Source organism: Agelaius tricolor, unplaced genomic scaffold (genome assembly GCF_023055355.1).
Source record: "Agelaius tricolor isolate 1412-34295 unplaced genomic scaffold, bAgeTri1.0.p SCAF_29, whole genome shotgun sequence".
NCBI classification, from domain to species: domain Eukaryota; kingdom Metazoa; phylum Chordata; class Aves; order Passeriformes; family Icteridae; genus Agelaius; species Agelaius tricolor.
Window position 1 is genome coordinate 1,698,965 of NW_027269289.1, and position 18,697 is coordinate 1,717,661.

The following is an 18,697-nucleotide window of genomic DNA, read 5'->3' on the forward strand; positions in this document are numbered from 1 at the left end:
GGGCACTTGGTGCTCCCTGTGTCAGCTGTACAACTGGCACACAGTTTAAATGGCTGTAGTTAAATGAGACAAATTTCACAAGAAACTCCCTCCAGTGTCTAACAGCCCACTTGGGATTATCCTCATTTGGGATATATGAAATTAAGAGTTTAGGAGAGGTAAACAGCTCTTGCCACAAATACTTAAGCACGTGAAATCAAGCAAAATTTGGGCAGTCCACTTGCCACCAATTTGAGCCCAAGCATTTTGCTGCTGACCAAAAGGAAGCCTGGGTGGGCTGGTGATAGGAGGCAGGGTTTGAGATAAGGGTGTAGCATCTTTAGCTTGCTCTAAAAAAGTCATCCCTAAGGCTTGTTTTACTGTCCCTCCCTACTGGGAAGGTAAAGTAACAACAGAAACACAAAACCCTCAACATCTCCTCGTTCCAGGTTCTCCAAAGGAAGCATCCCCTGGCAGCTGCAAGAACCCAAACCCTCACTCTGTGTGGCTGGGAATTCTCCTCCTCAGACACCCAGCAGGCTCAGAACAACCCTGTGTGAGGCAGCGCTGGGAATATTTTCTCCTCAAGTTCTTTCTTTGTTTGGAAGCTGCAGCATTTTGCCCCAGGACACATGATCACGGCACACAGCTCATTCAGGCACTCAGAAGGATTTTGTTCAACAAAAGCAAGATAAAAAGGCACACATGGGTCCAGGGCAGGCTCACTGTGCACTAATCCAACATCCTCTCTGGCAACCAAACACATTTTATGCTTCAAGGGTGATAAACTCAGAAATCAATTATTTCTGAGAACACTCCTAAGTTTTGGGTCAAAATCAGGCCTCAGGATGGCCCAGGAACACCCCAGGCAGTGTCTGGCTCTGCAGTGCATCAGCCTCTCCCCACACCTGTGTGTCTCAGGACCTCCAAGACTGGAATTTTTCAGATGTAGGGTGATCCAAATTCCAGTCTGAACACATCTGTAGCATTTTCTCCATCAATGACTCTTATTCCCTGGGCCTCTTGTTAACATGGTTGGACATATAGGACAAAATAAGAGGGACAGAGAGATACAGTTTCCTTTAAAGGATCAGGTTCAGAAATGCATTCTTAGTCTTAGCATCACCTTTGTGATGATCAAACACCCAAATTCTCCTGCTGGAGTTTCATATTTTCTTTTGTTCTCACTTAATAATCCTATTTGAGATGCTTGTGTGATTCCAGGGTCTGAATTTCACACCTCCAAACCCATCTCTAACCATGCTAAAAATAACTGTTTGTCTGCCTTAATTATGCCTTCTGCATCTGCTCCCCTTTGTGCCTAAATTTCCTATTCACATTTCATCCAGGGTCTCCTAATGTCAAGATACACAGAAAACTGCATCAACAGACCAGGATTCATCTCCTAAAGGCAGAGAGGTCTCCAAACCCGGCAGTTTTCCCCACACATGCCCATGATGGAGTTATAGCTGCTCCAGGCTCCACTTACACAACTGAGCACGGGACAATATTAACACTTGACCGCTCAGAGTTTATTGAGCAAGCCTAAATGATTGGTTTTTGTTGGAATGCTCCTTAGGCAAGGAACTCTTGAGTTTCCTCCCCAGCTTACTGGAACTCTTCCCCACCAACTGCGGGAAAATATGCAAATTATATAACTTTGATCTAATCAAGCTCTTGGGCCTGTGTCAGAGTTTCCCCTGGCCTGCAGGCAGAGGTTAAACCCTCCTGGTGGTTGTTTCTCACCCTGCAGAGCCCTGTCAGCAGCTGTTGGGGATGTTCAGCTACCTCCGGGAGCGCTTCACCAGCCACCTCCGGGAGCGCAGCCGGCGCCGCGCCAGGCTCGTCTCCAAGGATGGCAGGTGCAACATCGAATTTGGCAATGTGGAGCAGTCCAGGTTTGTCTTCCTGATCGACATATGGACAACCATCCTGGACCTCAGGTGGAGGTACAAGATGACCATCTTCATCTCGGCCTTCCTGGGCAGCTGGTTCCTGTTTGGGCTGCTCTGGTACGTCGTGGCCTACATCCACAAAGACCTGCCCGAGTTCAACCCCTCCATCAACCACACCCCCTGCGTGGAGAACATCAACGGCCTCACCTCAGCCTTCCTCTTCTCCCTGGAGACCCAGGTGACCATTGGGTACGGCTTCAGGTGTGTCACGGAGCAGTGCGCCACTGCCATCTTCCTGCTCATCTTCCAGTCCATCCTGGGTGTCATCATCAACTCCTTCATGTGTGGGGCCATCCTGGCCAAGATCTCCAGGTCCAAAAACCGGGCCAAGACCATCACGTTCAGCAAGAATGCTGTCATCAGCAAGCGTGGGGGGAAGCTCTGCCTCCTGATCCGCGTGGCCAACCTCCGCAAGAGCCTGCTGATCGGGAGCCACATCTACGGGAAGCTGCTGAGGACCACCATCACCCCCGAGGGGGAGACCATCATCCTGGACCAGGTCAACATCGAATTCGTGGTGGACGCCGGCAACGAGAATCTCTTCTTCATCTCGCCCCTCACCATTTACCACATCATAGACAAGAACAGCCCCTTCTTCCACATGGCAGCAGAAACCCTCCTGCAGCAGGACTTTGAGCTGGTGGTGTTTTTGGATGGCACCGTGGAGGCCACCAGTGCCACCTGCCAGGTGAGGACGTCCTACATCCCCGAGGAGGTGCTCTGGGGGTACCGCTTCGCTCCCATCGTGTCCAAGACCAAAGAAGGGAAATACAGAGTGGACTTCCAGAACTTCAGCAAGACAGTGGCCGTGGAGACTCCCCACTGTGCCTTCTGTCTCTACAATGAGAAGGAAGCCAAAGCCAAGGAGAAGAAAGGTTATGACAATCCTGGCTTTGTCTTGTCTGAAGTCAATGAAACCAGCGACACAAAAATGTAGTGCCAGGTATTCGTGGGGCAGAGTTTTCAGAGAGAATTCAGTCTTGAGAGGATTAATAAATAATCAGTAAAACAAAACAGAAAGACAGGTTTGGGTTTGCTCTAACCCAGCATTTGTTTTCTCAAAAGCCTCCAATCAAAGAGGAGCAGCATACCAGTGATCACTATTTAACTACACTATATATATTTCATAGAATTTATATTTTTATATCCATGGGACATTTAATGAAGCTGCTATGTTGGAATGTCCAACTCACTGAAGTTTTCAGGGGCATGCAAAGGTGTTAACAAGCCTGAATAATGGAAAGAAATTTTAGGACATTAAAGATAAACAGCTGCTGGAAGGAGAACGTGAAAAGGTGAGACAGAAGGCAACCTAAAGGACTTAGGAGCCAAAATCTCAAAACATTTTCTGGTTGCCAAAGTCCTCTATGAAAACAGAGTCTCTGGCCCTGGAACTTGAGCACCTTTGAATGTTCTGGAACAATTCCTTCCCTCTTTCTTTGGGACTGGTACAGCTGCAGGACAGAACAGTAAGGGATGGGACAAGCCTAGGAAATAGAGAAGACAGAGCTTGGGCCAAGTTGCTGCATCTCCATCTCCATCTCCAAAATGTGACTTCTCCCCTCTGAAAGCCTTTGACTCCTTTCCGGGAAAAAGAGCCAGATGGAAATGATAACTGAAAAACCAAGGAGAAGCAGAGACCCACTCTGGGACAAAAGGAATTTTGCAGCTTATTCCAAACTGTCCCAGCCTTCAGCTGCTCTTCACTGCCCCAGGAGCTGCCTGGATGGGGAATAGGGAACCATTTGAAGACAGCTCTCCAGAACGGTGGGGAGATGGAGAACACATTCATTCCTTCACACCTGGCAGAAACCACTCCACTGGGAGAAGAGAGGAAATTCCCAGCTCTGAATGTATCCTTCCAAAAAATCCCAAATACAAACAGAGATTATCTTCTCCTTTGAAGCACAAAGGTCTTGTTCAAACAAAAACAGAGCCCAGGAGGCTCCTGGGCTTCAGATTTGGTTCCAAACTGTTCATCCCCCCACAATCAAATGTGCATCCCTACAGGAAACAACTCCTGCTCAGTGGGAGCTGAGGAGTGCTGAACATTTTCTGGGGGTGATTTCTGACATAAATGCAACAAGAAGCTTCAACACCTTTTTAGTGAATTTCTACTTCCTCACAGTCAGGCTTTTTTTCCCTAATTCATTCTGTTACTGAGAGTCCTAGTGGCAGACCAAAGAGTTTTTGGGAACTCTTCCCAGTGATGTAACTCAACTCATCAATTTTCAATGCTGTGGTAAAATGGAAATCCTGTTAAAAGCTGCTGGACTAAGTGGTTTTAAAAGAAGGGGAGAATTCAGCAGGTCAGATGATGACAAGATAAAGCTGTGCTGCAAATGAGCACAGTGTGAGTATGGAAATCAAACTCTGGGAACCAGGAGTGTTTGGGTCCCAGTCTCAGTGTAGTGTGAGCTCCTCTCTTGGGTCAGAACAAATCACTCTGCTCTGTATCTCCATTGCCATCTGTAACATGGGACATAAACACTGACATTGTACAGAGAGCAATGGTATGAACACTTCTGTCACTAAAGCACTTTAAAAGCCAATTCTCATCTGTGTCAATCTTTCCTCTGTGCACCACTGTCACACCCTTCTCCACTCTGGATGGAAAGGTCAGCACACAAAGTTCTGCTCTCATCACACATCAGAGCTACCAACAGTGGCTGCACCAGGGCCAGAACCGAGAATGGAGAACAGGAGTGAGACCTTTGAGGTAACTCACAGATATTGCCTGATATTTTAATTGTGCTGCATTGCAACTTTACAAATCAACAGTGTAAAAAATACCTTACAGTCCCAATCACCACAGCACCTCAGTGCCCCTCATATAATCAGCCTGGAAGGGCAGTTTTGATCCCCCAAAACAAACATCAAGAAATCAGTGGCCATGCACAGAAATCTCAGAGGGAGAAGGGAAGTGAAATGATGTGTCCAGAGTTCCAGAGTGGTCTGAACCAAAAGGCTGCTCCATCCTTCCAGAGCTGCTGCTGCATTTCCTCCCAGGGCTTCCTGTACAGTTCCCTGGGTGTAATGTCTCCAGAAAATGGGACTGTCAGGGCTCAAGGCTCACAAGCTGCCCCTCTTACCCCTGGGAGAGGAGATGCATCAAGATGCCTTTAATAGAAGCAGAAAAAGTGTCCCCACTGGACAAGAATAGCAAATCCATTTGAAAGGTCAAACCCAGCTGTGCAATGAGGAGTCAGGGAAGATTCCTGTTTAAGTACTGGTTTGGGATGTTAGTGCTAGTGGGAAAAAGAAATCAAATGCTCTGCATGCCTGCCCAAGAGGTGGTGGACACCCTCCAAAGCCTGGAGGGTCCCTAAACAATGCACTTCCAGGTACTGCCCCTGGAAAGTCTCCTCAAAATCCTGAACCTCAATGTTCTTCTGACCCAGCGATGGATCCTTTTGCTCTGTCTCTGCAGTGTGAGCATGAGGGGGTGTTGCTCCATTTCTAGAAGCATGGAGTGCTCCCACAGCTCAAAGAGAAAACACCTGATCTCCCTGTGGGGGTGGTTACCTGTGCTGAGATCTGATCCCCACCTGATCTCCTGTGGGGGTGGTTACCTGTGCTGAGATCTGATCCCCACCTGATCTCCTGTGGGGGTGGCTGCCTCTGCTCCCTCGCTGACAGCCCCACCGGCCTTGGAGCCTGCAGCAAAGGGAGCTGCCCCAGGGAAAGGGTGACTGTTCTTTTGTGCATTTTGGTGTTACTGGAAGGGATCCAGGAGCAGAGGAGATTCGAGGGGATGGATCCAAAGCTGACAGGGCCATGGCTGAGCTATCAGGCTCCCTTAGAGCGGGATCACGCTGGGAGCTCACTGGGAATCCCAGAGCGAGCCTCCCGTGGTTGTCACCCCAGGAAGCCCTGGCAGCCCCACAGCAGCAGCAGGAGATAGAGCTGAGCAGAGCCCAGCAGCAGCACAACAATGAGTGGAATTTCCTCTGGCTGTCCAGGGAGAGCAGTTTGTCACCCTGCAGATAAAGGCCCGGCCAGGAAGGAGGTTATCGGGGACAGGCCCCTCGGGACACGCTCCAGAGAAAAGCTATTTTGGGGGCTGTCACCCCTGCTGCCATTAAAAGAAAGTTCAGTTAAGAGGATGAAAATAAATTTAATCTTGCTGAGCAGAAGTGGCTGGAGGGAACCACAGAGCTGATAGTGGAAGACAAAGGCCGGGCTCTTCACCCTGGCAGGGCTTCACTCCTCCAGCTCTGCTCAGGTCCCTGCTCCTTTGGGGTGCCCTCCTGCCTTTGGGGCTCCCCACTAACTGGAACACCCCATGGAGCTGCCAGCCTGCTCCATACCCTGCAAAGGCCTCAGGAGAAAGGCCTGCCCTCCAGGGGAACAAACCAGACCATTCCTGCTGGATTAAGGCCTAAAGGATTTCACTGGGAAAGCCAAGCAGCCAGGCTTGGGAATAATGTGTCTGCACTAAACTTAATTTATCTTCTCATTTCACAAACAACATGTTTCTTCTACTGTATTTATTTTAAACACTCATTCAAGCTGTGCATAATATTTCAATCATTTTGAAATAGATTTACCCTCCTGCTGGCAAATGAATAAGGCATCCTGCTGACTGCTGGAGAAAGGGCCATGAATTAAAATTACTGCTTTCGGTAAACTGACATGTGCTGGTTTGCTGTCTGCACACATGCTCTGGGAGGAGCTGGTGAAAAGACACCCCTAAATAATAATAACAACAACAATAATAACAAAAGCCCCTGGCACACTGTTCAGATGCTCCCACTGACTTGCACTGCTGGATTGTGGCAGACACTGCTCACAGACTGCCAGAGAATGCCTGGATAGCTCCTGCCTGGACACAATTCCCTGGAAACCCTGCTGCTCACCACAAAGCAGTCAGCAGGGAGCAAAGACACCAGTGGTGGCAGCTGAGGTGTCCCTTCCCCTTCCCTCTCCCAGGCAAACCCTTGGGAATTCTGCTGGGAGCAGCCAGGATTTCCACCTCGTTTCTTCCCCCTAAAATCACCCCTGCCTTGATCCATGGTTGTGGTGCTGGCCCAGCTCCTGTTCCCCACAGGAGCAGAGAGAAAACAGCACCAGGCCAGGAATGTGAGCAGAGAGAGGGAAGCAGAGAGGGAAAATGTGCAAGTTCCTAAATCCTCTGGTGAATTCTCCTGCTGCAGCCTGGGGAACCTCTGACAGCACCAGCAACGGCCCTAAATCACATTTAACCCTGTGACAGCATCACTGGAACAAGAGTGAGGAAGGCTGAAGCTCTCTCCATGGCTGCTCAAATAGACACAAAAGATAATTCCTGAGGCCAAGCTGACATTCCTGTGGTGGAAGCATCTGCCTGGGGACACTTTCACTTGAACAAACTCACTGCTGCACATAAATTCTGCCTGCTCAGGGGAGGTGGATGAGCGAGGGGAGGCTGGAGATGAGACAGACTCACTTGGTGTCTCCGTTTTTTACACTGCTGGCCAAATTTAAGCAAAAAAAGCATTAAGGCCTCGCTCTCCTGGGCAACCACATCACAACCAGCTGTGCAAAATCACCAGGTTCATTCATTGTGACAGCCCAGCATGGAGACAGGTCGGGATCCTGGGGAGCACGGGGATGTTGGGGAGCACAGGGATCCTGGGGAGCACGGGGATGTTGGGGAGCGCAGGGGATGTTGGGGAGCACAGGGATCCTGGGGAGCACGGGGATGTTGGGAGCACGGGGATGTTGGGGAGCACAGGGATCCTAGGGAGCACAGGGGTCCTGGGGAGCACGGGGATCCTGGGGAGCACGGGGATGTTGGGGAGCACAGGGATCCTGGGGAGAACGGGGATGTTGGGGAGCACAGGGGTCCTGGGGAGCACGGGGATGTTGGGGAGCACAGGGGATATTGGGGAGCAGAGGGATGTTGGGGAGAACAGGGATGATGGGAGCACAGGAGATGTCCCGCATGGGGACACTGGGGACCATCGAGGATCCTGGGGAACACAGGGATGTTTGGAAGCACAGGGATCCTGGGGAGCACAGGGGATATTGGGGAGCACAGGGGATATTGGGGAGCAGAGGGATGTTGGGAGCACAGGGATGCTGGCGACTTTTGGGGATGTTGGGGAGCACAGGGATGATGGGGAGCACAGGGATCCTGGGGACTATCAGGGATGTTGGGGAGCACAGGGATGATGGGGAGCACAGGAGATGCTGGGGAACACGGGCATTCTGGGGAGCACAGGGGTGATGGGGAGCACGGGGTGTTGGGGACCATGGGGGATGCCGGGACCACCGGGCATGCAGGGATGCAGCGATGGCCGCGGTGTTTTCTGTGCCGCCGCCACGGGATGGCAGCGCTCACCTGCGGATCGGCCGCTCCGCAGCCCCAAACTCCGCAGGGCGACAGCGGCAGCCTTGAAAAACACAGCAAGAATTTACTGGGACTGTTCCGTGTTTTATTACACGAAGTTCAGTGCATTAGTGGCTCGGTTTTGGCACGGGCCGTGCTAGCAGGATGTATTCAGCCCCTTCACAGAAGTGTTGGGAATTGTCGGCAGTCAATTCGGAGCTGATGTGTGAGTGGAGGGCTGGGGGCTGTAAACATTGGCTGCTGCTGCACCCAACGCAGAGAGGGGGGATCAGGAATGGCGAGGTTGGGTCTGGAGAGACCCACACCCCATAGGGAACTGTGCTCTGGAACATTAGACCAGACACGGCTCTCTGCTTTATGCCTCATTTTCCCCAGCTGTTAAAACCCAACAGCACAGAGGTGCTGGGCTAATGCTTGGATTCCATGACCTCAGAGGGCTTTTCCAATCTCACTGATTCCATGATTCCACCACAGAGCACCCCAGGACAGCCCTGAGTCCTCGCTGGGTTAGTTTACAGCAGTGCCCAAGGCTCCTGCTCAGTTGAAGCTCCCCCTGCTCTGAAGTGCTCCTGGTGCATCAGGGAGCCACCCCCAAGGAGTCACTGTCACTGTGGCAGGGCCTGCAGAGCCATCACATCCCTTGGGATGGTTCTGGAAGCCCAGGTCACATCCCCTCATGCTGCTGTGCCTGGAGCTCCCCCAACACTGCTATGGAACCAGCCCAGAGTCCCAGGAGGGTTTGGGCTGGAAGGGACCTTAAAGCTCATCTCCTTCCACCCTCCTTCCAGGCCCCCTGCTCCCCTCTATCCCTCATGGACAAGGATGCTGCTCCCCAAATTCCCACAGCAAGGTTGGGGTGCTGGTGCCACTGGGTCAGCAGAGCTTGGAATGTGGTGCCTGAGGATTTTGGGGAGCTGCTCAGCTCCCTGTCAGCCTTGGGCCTCCAGAAATGGAGCATTAAGGGAAGTTTAAATCCTCCACAGAAACATCTGCCCCAAGCTGAATCCCCTTCTTAATTTGTTTTACTGTAACACCACAGTAGACTCTTATATCAGATATGTGTATATACAAACGCAGACACAATTATATCAAATATGTGTACACACACACACAATTGTATCAAATGTGTCTATATATACACATAGACAATTGTATCAAATAGGTGTATACACACACACACACAATTGTATCAAATATGTGTACATACACACACACACAATTGTTGTGTACATATACACACAGACAATTGTATCAAATAGGTATATACACACTCACACACAATTGTATCAAATGTGTCTATATATACACACAGACAATTGTATCATATGTGTATGTATATATATACTGTTCTATGAAATATACATAAATTTATATGGAATCACAGAGGGCTTTAGGTTGGAAGGGACATTAAAGCTCATCCCACCCCACCCCCTGCCATGGGCACTATCCCACATTGCTCCAAGCCCCATCCAGCCTGGCCTTGGACACTTCCAGGGGTGTGGTAAGTGTATATATATAATGGATAGATAGATGATTGATAGATAGATAGATAGATAGATAGATAATAGATAGATAGAGTATCTATTATACATGGGTCCTGATGGAGACCCAGAGAAGGTGTTCAGGTTTCTACAGGTGCCCTCTGCCAGTGCTTCCAGCACAACTCCCTTCAGCCACTATTTGGGGACACCGGGAACAGATCCTGTGCCCCAGGGCTGGCCATGTCCCTGCCAGCCTGGGCTGGGGACACCGGGAACACCAGGAATACCAGGAACACCAGGAACACACACCCTGTGCCCCAGGGCTGGCTGGGCTGGCTGTGCCCCTGCCAGCCCAGTATGGGGACATTGGGGACACCGGTGTCCCAGGGGTGGCCGTGCCCCTGCCAGCCCAGTATGGGGACATTGGGGACACTGGTGTCCCAGGGCTGGCCGGGCTGGCCGTGCCCCTGCCAGCCCAGTATGGGGACATTGGGGACACTGGTGTCCCAGGGCTGGCCGTGCCCCTGCCAGCCCAGTATGGGGACATTGCGGACACCGGTGTCCCAGGGCTGGCTGTGCCCCTGCCAGCCCAGTATGGGGACATTGGGGACACTGGTGTCCCAGGGCTGGCCGTGCCCCTGCCAGCCCAGTATGGGGACATTGCGGACACCGGTGTCCCAGGGCTGGCTGTGCCCCTGCCAGCCCAGTATGGGGACATTGGGGACACCGGTGTCCCAGGGCTGGCTGTGCCCCTGCCAGCCCAGTATGGGGACATTGGGGACACCGGTGTCCCAGGGCTGGCCGTGCCCCTGCCAGCCCAGTATGGGGACACTGGGGACACTGGTGTCCCAGGGCTGGCCAGGCTGGCTGTGCCCCTGCCAGCCCAGTATGGGGACATTGGGGACACCGGTGTCCCAGGGCTGGCCGTGCCCCTGCCAGCCGTGGGGGGACCGTGCCAGGCTGAGCGAGGCCCTCGCAGCAGCAGCAGCAGCCAGGGAGGTGAGCCCAGCCCTGGGCTCCACAGCTCGGGCAGACACAAACTCAGCAGAAGCCAAAGCAAATAACGAGTTTGCAGCAGTTCCTGGAAAGGAAGGAGCCAGCTCTGGTGGTGAAATGGCCCCAAACTGCCAGAGCCCCAGGCTCCTCATCCTCCTCCACCACTGTGGCTTCACATGAGAGCTCCAGGACGGAATCCTGTTGTGCTGGCCCGGGTTAGGAGCAGCACAGTCCCCTCACCTGGCACCTCCCCTGCCCAAAGCCCTTCCTGCTGCAGTCATTGTCTGGGTCGGGGTGGGTGCCCGGCTGCACACCCAGCCGTGCCCATCCCCTGCCCCACAGGGCAGACCCTGGGGCAGCTCTCCCCCCGTGTAGGGTGCAGGGCTGAGGGGCTCATTGCTGTCATGGCCTCAAAACTGCTCTTTCCCTGGTCTTCACATTCTGTGGGTTTGGTGTCGGGCTCTATTTGCTGTTCCTGGAGCCTGAAGAGCTGACTTTTGCCAAGGATCTCTAATTCTATTCTGATATAATAGAAGAATCTGAGCTCCATGTGCAGGGATTTCTACCTCTGAAGTGGAAAAAATCAGAACACACAAATTAAATTATGTGTTGTCATTCTCCACACGACCTTAATCAGAGGTCTCTCAATTCTTTTCTGATTTGACAGAAAGGTCTGAGCTTTATTTGCAGCAAGTTCTGATTTCACAGATGAAAATTGTCATGTGTGTGTTATGCTGGGTATTGTGCAAAAATATACAAATAAGGTCTTTGAAGTGAATTCATAAACGCCAGCCCCTGACGTGCCCCTGGACTGCAGCTCTAATTAACACCAAATGCAGCCACGCTCGGTTTGATGTGGGAGAACAGACTTGGGTAGGCAGCAGGCTGAAGTCTCACCAACTAATTTCACAGAACTTATTAAAAATACTGGATCAGCACAGCAAAGCAGCCTGTAAAAACTCTATTATTATAATAGGATAATGAAGTGAAGCTGGCTGTTTTCATGCAGCATTTACAGACTGATGGCTCTTTCCTTGTGACACAGAGGTGGGAAACAGCAGCTGGGTCCATCCCTCCTTTGAGCACAAAGCTTCAGGCCCAGGCATTCACTGCCATGGACATGGATGGAGCACTGCTGGGCAACTCTGGCCTCACATTAAATATTTACATCAACAGAAGTTATGGCAGATTTCCCTCATAATTAATGTCTCATTTGGACTGGAATGTACTTGTTGAGCATGAGTATGAGAAATCTGTCTTTGTCTTTACTAAGGGAAGGTCTTGGACAGGGAAATCCCTCTCCCCTGTCCTGGCACAGGGAAATCCCTCTCCTTTGCTACAGTAATCTGTTAGAAATCTGCAGCTGTTTGGAAGTTCATCCTCAGGGCTAAAATACAATTTTTAGGTATATAAAGCAGGAAGGCACCAGTGTGCACAGGACATGGGTTCTGGCATTCAGGGATTCTGGACAGGAGTGATCTCAGGGATTTTGGACAGGAGTGATCTCAGGGGTTCTGGACAGGAGTGATCTCAGGGATTTTGGACAGGAGTGATCTCAGGGGTTCTGGACAGGAGTGATCTCAGGTGCTTGGCTCTGAAAGGATTTCTTATCCCCTAGTTTAGAGCATCAAACAAGTGCTTAAGCTGGGAGCTCCTTCTTCCAGTGAGGTTTAAAAGCTTCAAAATCCAGTTCAAAGCAGGTTCTAAACCTGCTGGCTGTAATTAAGCAGAAGAATTCACACACACAGGGGCAGGACCAGCTCAAACAGAGAAAAGCAACACCGAGATCCAGCCAGGAGAGCCAGAGCTCTGAGCCTGTAAAGGCATCGCTGACTCTACTCCATGTACAGGCTGCACTCTCTATAGATGAGGAATGTAGAGTTAATTCCAGTTTGAAATGTCTGATTAGATCCCATTCAGGGTTTGAAGCTGGTGGAACAGAAATCCTGTGGAAATACCAGATCCCTGGAAATCAGCAGCAGAATTCACCCTGAGTGCACTGGGAGCTGGGTTTCCTGGGGAGCTCTGAGTCCTGAAGATCAATCCAGGGAAGGTTTTCTGCTGCCCCTCTGACTCCCAGCTCACAGCCAAGTGATCCCAACCATCTGCCTGGTAAACTTTCTGATTTAAGCCTGAAATACTTGAATTCAATCTGCCTTGTCCTCCTGGGAAAAGCAGAGAGTAGCTTTAGGGCTGTCAAATTCCTTGTTCACCTTGTCCCACTGTGCCCAGGAACTGGGGCTGGGAGGGCAGATCCCCCTTTCCCATCCCTGCAGCTTCCAAAGTGGAAAAGCCAGGCTGATTTTGAGGGGTACAAATTACCAATCTCTGTCTTATTACTCTTTCTCTGGGTGAGGAATGTAAATTATTGAGATCTTATGAAAATGCTCTAAAAGGTGCCTGGGAAGTGCCCCAGCAGTGTGAGGCTGTCTGGCACTCTGGGGGGAGATCTCCTTGCTCTAAGATCTCTGGATTCCTTGGGAATGTCTGGAGTAGGTGGCAATATCTGTCTAGAGCTAAATATTAGCAAATACTAGGAAAAAAATAATATCTAAAGATAAATATTAGTGAATACTAATATTTAGAAAGGATTAATGCCAGCAATGCCCAAAGGGAAGGGCATTTCATTAATCCTCCTAATGAAAGGAGGCAGAGAAGACCTGAGCTGGGATGCTGCTGATCCCCTCCCATCTCAGGAGGGCTCCTTTAACACACTGGGCAGCCCAGAACCAGATGCTTCTTAAATTGTTGGTTATTTTCAAATTTCTTTTTTTTTCCCCCCAAGGTTCATACTGGCCAAATTTTGCCATGAGGGACATCTTTGCACTCTGATAACCTTCAGATTCTGCCTTTAGATGCTTTTGTGCAATCTCATCTTCTGATTTTCCTATTACTGGCAGGCGGGCAGGACATGGTATTCAAATAAAATACTTGATATTTCCACTGATGCTGCACAGCCAGAATTAATCTCGCTGGTGCTGCAGTGGAAAACAACGGAGATAAGCAACAAACCACTCGCTCTTGTGACTAAATTGAGCAACTCTGTTGGAATCCAGAGAGGGAGAAGCTCTGGGGTGCTGGAAGTGGCCCTTTTCCCGAGCCAATCAAGCTTTGTCCCGGTGCTCAGCAACAAAAGGTTGTGTGCAGGAAGGAAGTGCTGTGCTTGTGCAGCCCTGCCTTCCCAAGGCTTTATCAGGTCTGCAGGAGCTCCAGATATCTCTCAGGACCACCGTGCAAAAGTGCAGGAAGTGCCTCAGCCTGACCTTTATCCACAATCAGAAGATTCCTTGGCAGAGCTTGTTTTTGCAGCCTCCACCTCAGGAATGCTGTGGAGCACTGGCTCTCCCTGGGGTTTGGGGATAGGTGGGAAACAGGAGCAGGCTGGGCACACACTGACATTCCTGGGGGGCCCTGGGGCACCCCAAGAGCCACATTGACACCTCAGCTTCTGAGCTCTGGCTGCCCTCCCACTTTCTCTGTCTCTCCATGGACAAAAGCCAGAGCCTGGGTTCTAATCCCTTCAACAACCAAATCCAGTCTGACCATCTCTGGCAACAATTTTCTGGAATGAGCAGTCAATACTACAGGGATCAGGATGGGTTGCCACTACTGTGGAGTTGCTTTCTTTCTCTTTTTAGCTAAATTTAATTTCAAGTGCATGCAAGTGTGAGAGGGGAGGGAGAGAGTGGGACAATTTGATGCCTTAGAGAAGAAAACCACCATTTATTTTGTCACTTTTTTTTTACATCGTCTTCTTCATACAACTGTTTCATTGTAACATTAATACATTTTAAAAAAAAACAACCCACCAAGATAGCTTGCAAAATTATATATATTTTAATATCCAAAAAGTACATTGCATATATATAGTAGCAAAAGCCCCATTTCCATGGGTAGTTTCTTCATACTTAAATTTTGCGATTATTGCAGAAATGTTGCTTAAAAACACCCCAAAAGCACTAAGACCTAACTGAATTAGCTTGATCTTCTCTTCCCACTTTGTTAAATAATGGCATCAGTGCTTGTATTTAATGTTCTGAGCAGACTCCAATGCTCTGGTTTCAGACTCCCCTCCTGCAATGGGATGCACATGGACCAAATCCCGCCCCCACAGAGTCCCGGGGGTTGGTCTAGACTAGATAGTTGTGATCCTGTTAATTGGCTGCCACTTAATACAAGTCAGCTAATGGGTTGTACATGGAAATCTCACCCCCCAGACATCTGTTCCAAACCCCAAACGCTTGTGGTTTACCCTCTGTTTATGGCACCAAACCGCTGCTTGTGCAGCGTCACATTCACATCTGCAAAGCTGGGGATGGCTCAGCGTTCTGGAAGGGGTCGGATTTCCACAGAACCCCCCAGCAGAAGCTGTCAAAAAAAGGAATATTTGGTCGTTTTATCTATGAAGTGGTTAAGATCTTCCCAAAGTTCAGGATTTGGGTGAAAAGCGATCACAGAACATTGCAATGGTTGCCTTGAGATGTTGGGCCTGTTTTCAATCAGCCTCAATGCAAACATGGGAGTAAGTGGAGTTAATTTGCAGACAGCTACAACAGACTAATACAGAAAATCCTCTCCTCTAGACAAACCCAGGGCAATCTGGAGGGTTTCTGGCCACTTTGGGGGTCAGTCATGGATCCAATTGCAGGACTAAGCCTATCTCCAACAGATACATTACTCGTGTCTTATTTTTTATTTTTTTTTAGCAAAAAGTACAAAGCTAAAGCCCAAATGTACAGATTGAAAAGATGTACAAATTACATTAAAAAAATAAACAAAAAACAACTGAGCTGATAGTAAAAAACAAACCTGCATTTGTGACCGAGGTCAACTCGTTTTATTTACTCTTTCTTTTAAAACTGTGAGATATAGGGAAAAATAACTCTTCATAATTTATACAGTAATTTGCCTTCTGGTTTGTTGACCCATGGTTTGACGGTCTGACAAACGCACAGCGTTCGCGAATCGGTGCTTCCAGAGCCCGCGGCTCGGGCGGAGCCAGGGACCTGCTGTCGTTTATTCACTTCCCTTCTGTTCCCAGGAATGTCTGTGCTTGACTTTGCCTTATGCTTTGTTCAGGTTTCTGCTGCTTGCTGAGTTCACACACAGTCAAATGAAGTTGTACTTTAGAAAAGTTCCTTCAATGCCCTTTACTTCTTAAAATATACATGTACATATATATATATGAATATATATATATATATATTTAATTTCCAGTTGGATGAAACTCCTCCTCTGCCTTAGAGCTAAGATTCCAGTTGTGGTTCCCTGCAGCCCAATGTCCTCCACTGAATGGTCAAATGGCCAGTGAGAAAAACCCCATTGTGGTCATCCTTTCCTACGACCCACTGCTGGATCTATGCCTTGTCAAAAGCCTTTGAATCCTTAACAATTGCTCTCATCCAAAAGCTAGTAATCATTCCAGGGAATGGTGAACCATCTTCACTGTCACTTCCTACAGAGGACACAAGCCTTAAACCCCAAGGAAAATGCAGAGTACTGGCCCACAGGAGCTTCCATCTCTCAGTTCAAGACACAAGAGGCAAAGTTACAAAAGTAAAAGGTTTGGTCCAGGAATAACAGATATCCAGTTTTAATTCTTCCCCAGAAAGGCCACAATTATCCATTAAGGGTCCCCCCAAAAACCATACAAATCCCAGGATTAAAGAAAAAGTCCGAACAGACTGCTCAAGGCCACTGGCAGATCAAAGCATTTAGTAATAGCTGCCCAAGTGCGGTGTGACGTGGGCGTTGGGGTGGCGGGGCACGTTGGGGTTGGGGTAAATGCTTCCTGCAGGGGAGGTCCAATAGGGGGAGGCCGCTCCAAAGAAACTGGATGATGTGACAGGCATGGAGGAGGGGTGTGGGGGAACAAAGTTCACCTTCTGCTGGTGGGCATGGTAGGACGGCATGTAGGACAGATCCGAGGGGTACTTGTACATGGAGGACTCGGTGGGGTGGGGCTGCAGGGCCTGGGCGATGCCGTGAAAGTCAAATTTGTAGGCGTAGCGCTTGCCGTGCACCTTGGTCATAATGTTCTTGTCGTAGTAGTAGCGCAGCGCCCGGCTCAGCTTGTCGTAATTCATGTTGGGTTTGCTCTTCCTCTCGCCCCAGCGCCGCGCCACCTCGTCGGGGTCCGTCATCTTGAACTCGCCGTTGGTGCCCTCCCAGGTGATGCAGCTGGCGTTGGAGCTGTCCGACAGCAGCTCCAGCAGGAACTGCCACAGCTGGATCTGCCCGCTCCCTGCAGACACAGCAGGGCAAAGGAAATGACTCGGGCCTTCCTGCTCAGGCACACACAAAGGCAGGAAACAGAAGGGCTATCTCGATCTCGACTGGGAACTGCTCCTCCGGGCCTTGGAAAGGCGGCCCTAGCAGGGGATAAGCTGTTCCCAGCAAACAAGTTACTCAGCCCTTTGTTCTGGGCCTGGGCCTGAGGTCACACTACATTTCATAATGGTTGCCTTTGGCCTTAAAATCCTCGGGCTATTCATAAACAGGGCTTTCTGTGAGGACACTGCTCTGCAGAGTTTTCACTGACTGCCCAGCACAGTGTACTTCACCCCTGCACTGCTCCCTGTTTGCCATGGAGATTGTTTTGGATACCTCCAGCTCTCTTTCCAGGGGGTGATCTGAGTTACACGGGATGATTTGTTCCCCAGATGACTCCTGGTTTTACTCAGTGTAGTTGTACAAGTAGTTAAGGGTAAGTTAAGAGCCTTAGGAGGATGCTTCCTTACAGGCATCCCATGTGTACAAGTTTGGTTAGTTTGAGCAGGATTTGCTCCAGGCAAATTACTTACTCCCTAAAATCAGGGATTATTTACTGTAGATGATGTGCTAGGGACAGTTACACTGTCACTTTCAGAGATGTTTTCTGCCTTTCTTCCTGTAACCCACAGCAGGCAGTGAAAAAATTAATTTGTACTGCAAATCTGAGAGACCAGCACTTAACCCCCCTATAAAACTCTTCTCAGGAATTGCTGGGTTTGGATCAGAACATCCAGGATGGGGATTTTGTCCCAACAGAGATGTTGTTGCACCATTTTCCTCACTTTTCTGTAAGGATTTTGGCAAAAGCCCTTGTGACGTCACAGCTGCCGAGTTCAGTGGCTCTCACAGGTCCCCCCAGGGGTGCAGGGGCAGCAGCTGCTCCCCCAGTGCAGGCTGGAGCAGCAGATCCAAAGGAAAATTCCTCTTTGGTAAGGGGGGTCTGAAATGTAAAATGAACTCACCTGGATTGGCAAGACGGCTGCTGGTAGGCCCCAGGATTTGGTAGGGATCTAAAAAATAAAATAAAGAAAAAAAAAATCACCCAAGAAAATTTAAAGGATGTTTAATCAAAAAGAAACTCCAGGTCATAATGTTTGTTTTAGAAACCAAACTTTCATTTTCTTTCTTTACTCCTTCTGTCCCTTCTCCCAGGGCCTGGAAGTGCTCCTTCTTTCTTTCTTAGCAAACAACCACCAGGTATTTCTGCCATCCAAAATGGCACAGCCACAGTTCCTGGCACTGCTCTCAGACCTGCCTGCTTTTGCAGTCTGGGATCATCTTGGACATACCCTGCACTGTGCAGCAACCAGAGCACATCAAACGTGGAAAAAAGCCTGTGTGACAGGAGAACAGCCACAAAGCAGAAGCAAAATATTTCTCCTAACAAAAAAAAAGCTCAATGAAAAAAGAGAGCAGATGAGATTTTCAGATTCACTGGTTAGCAGCTGAGCTTGCAGCCCTGGGAGGGCAGGAAATGTTCACCCAAGTCTCTCTTTGTGAAGCAAACACAGCATTAGAGAGATGAGAGTAACAGGAGTTTGTGGCTGGCTCCACCAAGGCTGAGTGGTTCTTGAAAACCCCACAAAGCATTTATTAGGAATGAATTCCTTCCCTTTCTGTGGGGCCTCCTCAGCCCTAATCTCTACACTTGTGCTCTGCCTCTCTCTGGTTGTGGTGAT

The 18,697-nt window shown here is 49.6% G+C and overlaps 2 protein-coding genes across 3 annotated transcripts in view; one reads left to right on the plus strand and one right to left on the minus strand.

Annotated features, from left to right (window-relative positions):
- The first annotated feature begins 1,755 nt into the window (after positions 1 to 1,755).
- Positions 1,756 to 2,871, plus strand: KCNJ1 (potassium inwardly rectifying channel subfamily J member 1). Its single transcript, XM_071449609.1, has one exon. It carries the CDS (start codon positions 1,756 to 1,758, stop codon positions 2,869 to 2,871), a length of 1,116 nt encoding a protein of 371 aa, XP_071305710.1.
- Positions 2,872 to 14,448: 11,577 nt separating this feature from the next.
- The window catches only part of FLI1 (Fli-1 proto-oncogene, ETS transcription factor), a 90,425-nt gene continuing 86,176 nt past the window's right edge, over positions 14,449 to 18,697 (minus strand). For both annotated transcript variants that reach the window (XM_071449477.1, XM_071449478.1), the window contains 2 exons: positions 17,981 to 18,028; positions 14,449 to 16,989 (listed from right to left, as the gene is read on the minus strand). In XM_071449477.1, coding sequence (XP_071305578.1) covers positions 16,460 to 16,989; positions 17,981 to 18,028 — 578 coding nt within the window. In that variant the 3' untranslated portion in view covers positions 14,449 to 16,459. The remainder of the gene's footprint in view (positions 16,990 to 17,980; positions 18,029 to 18,697) is intronic.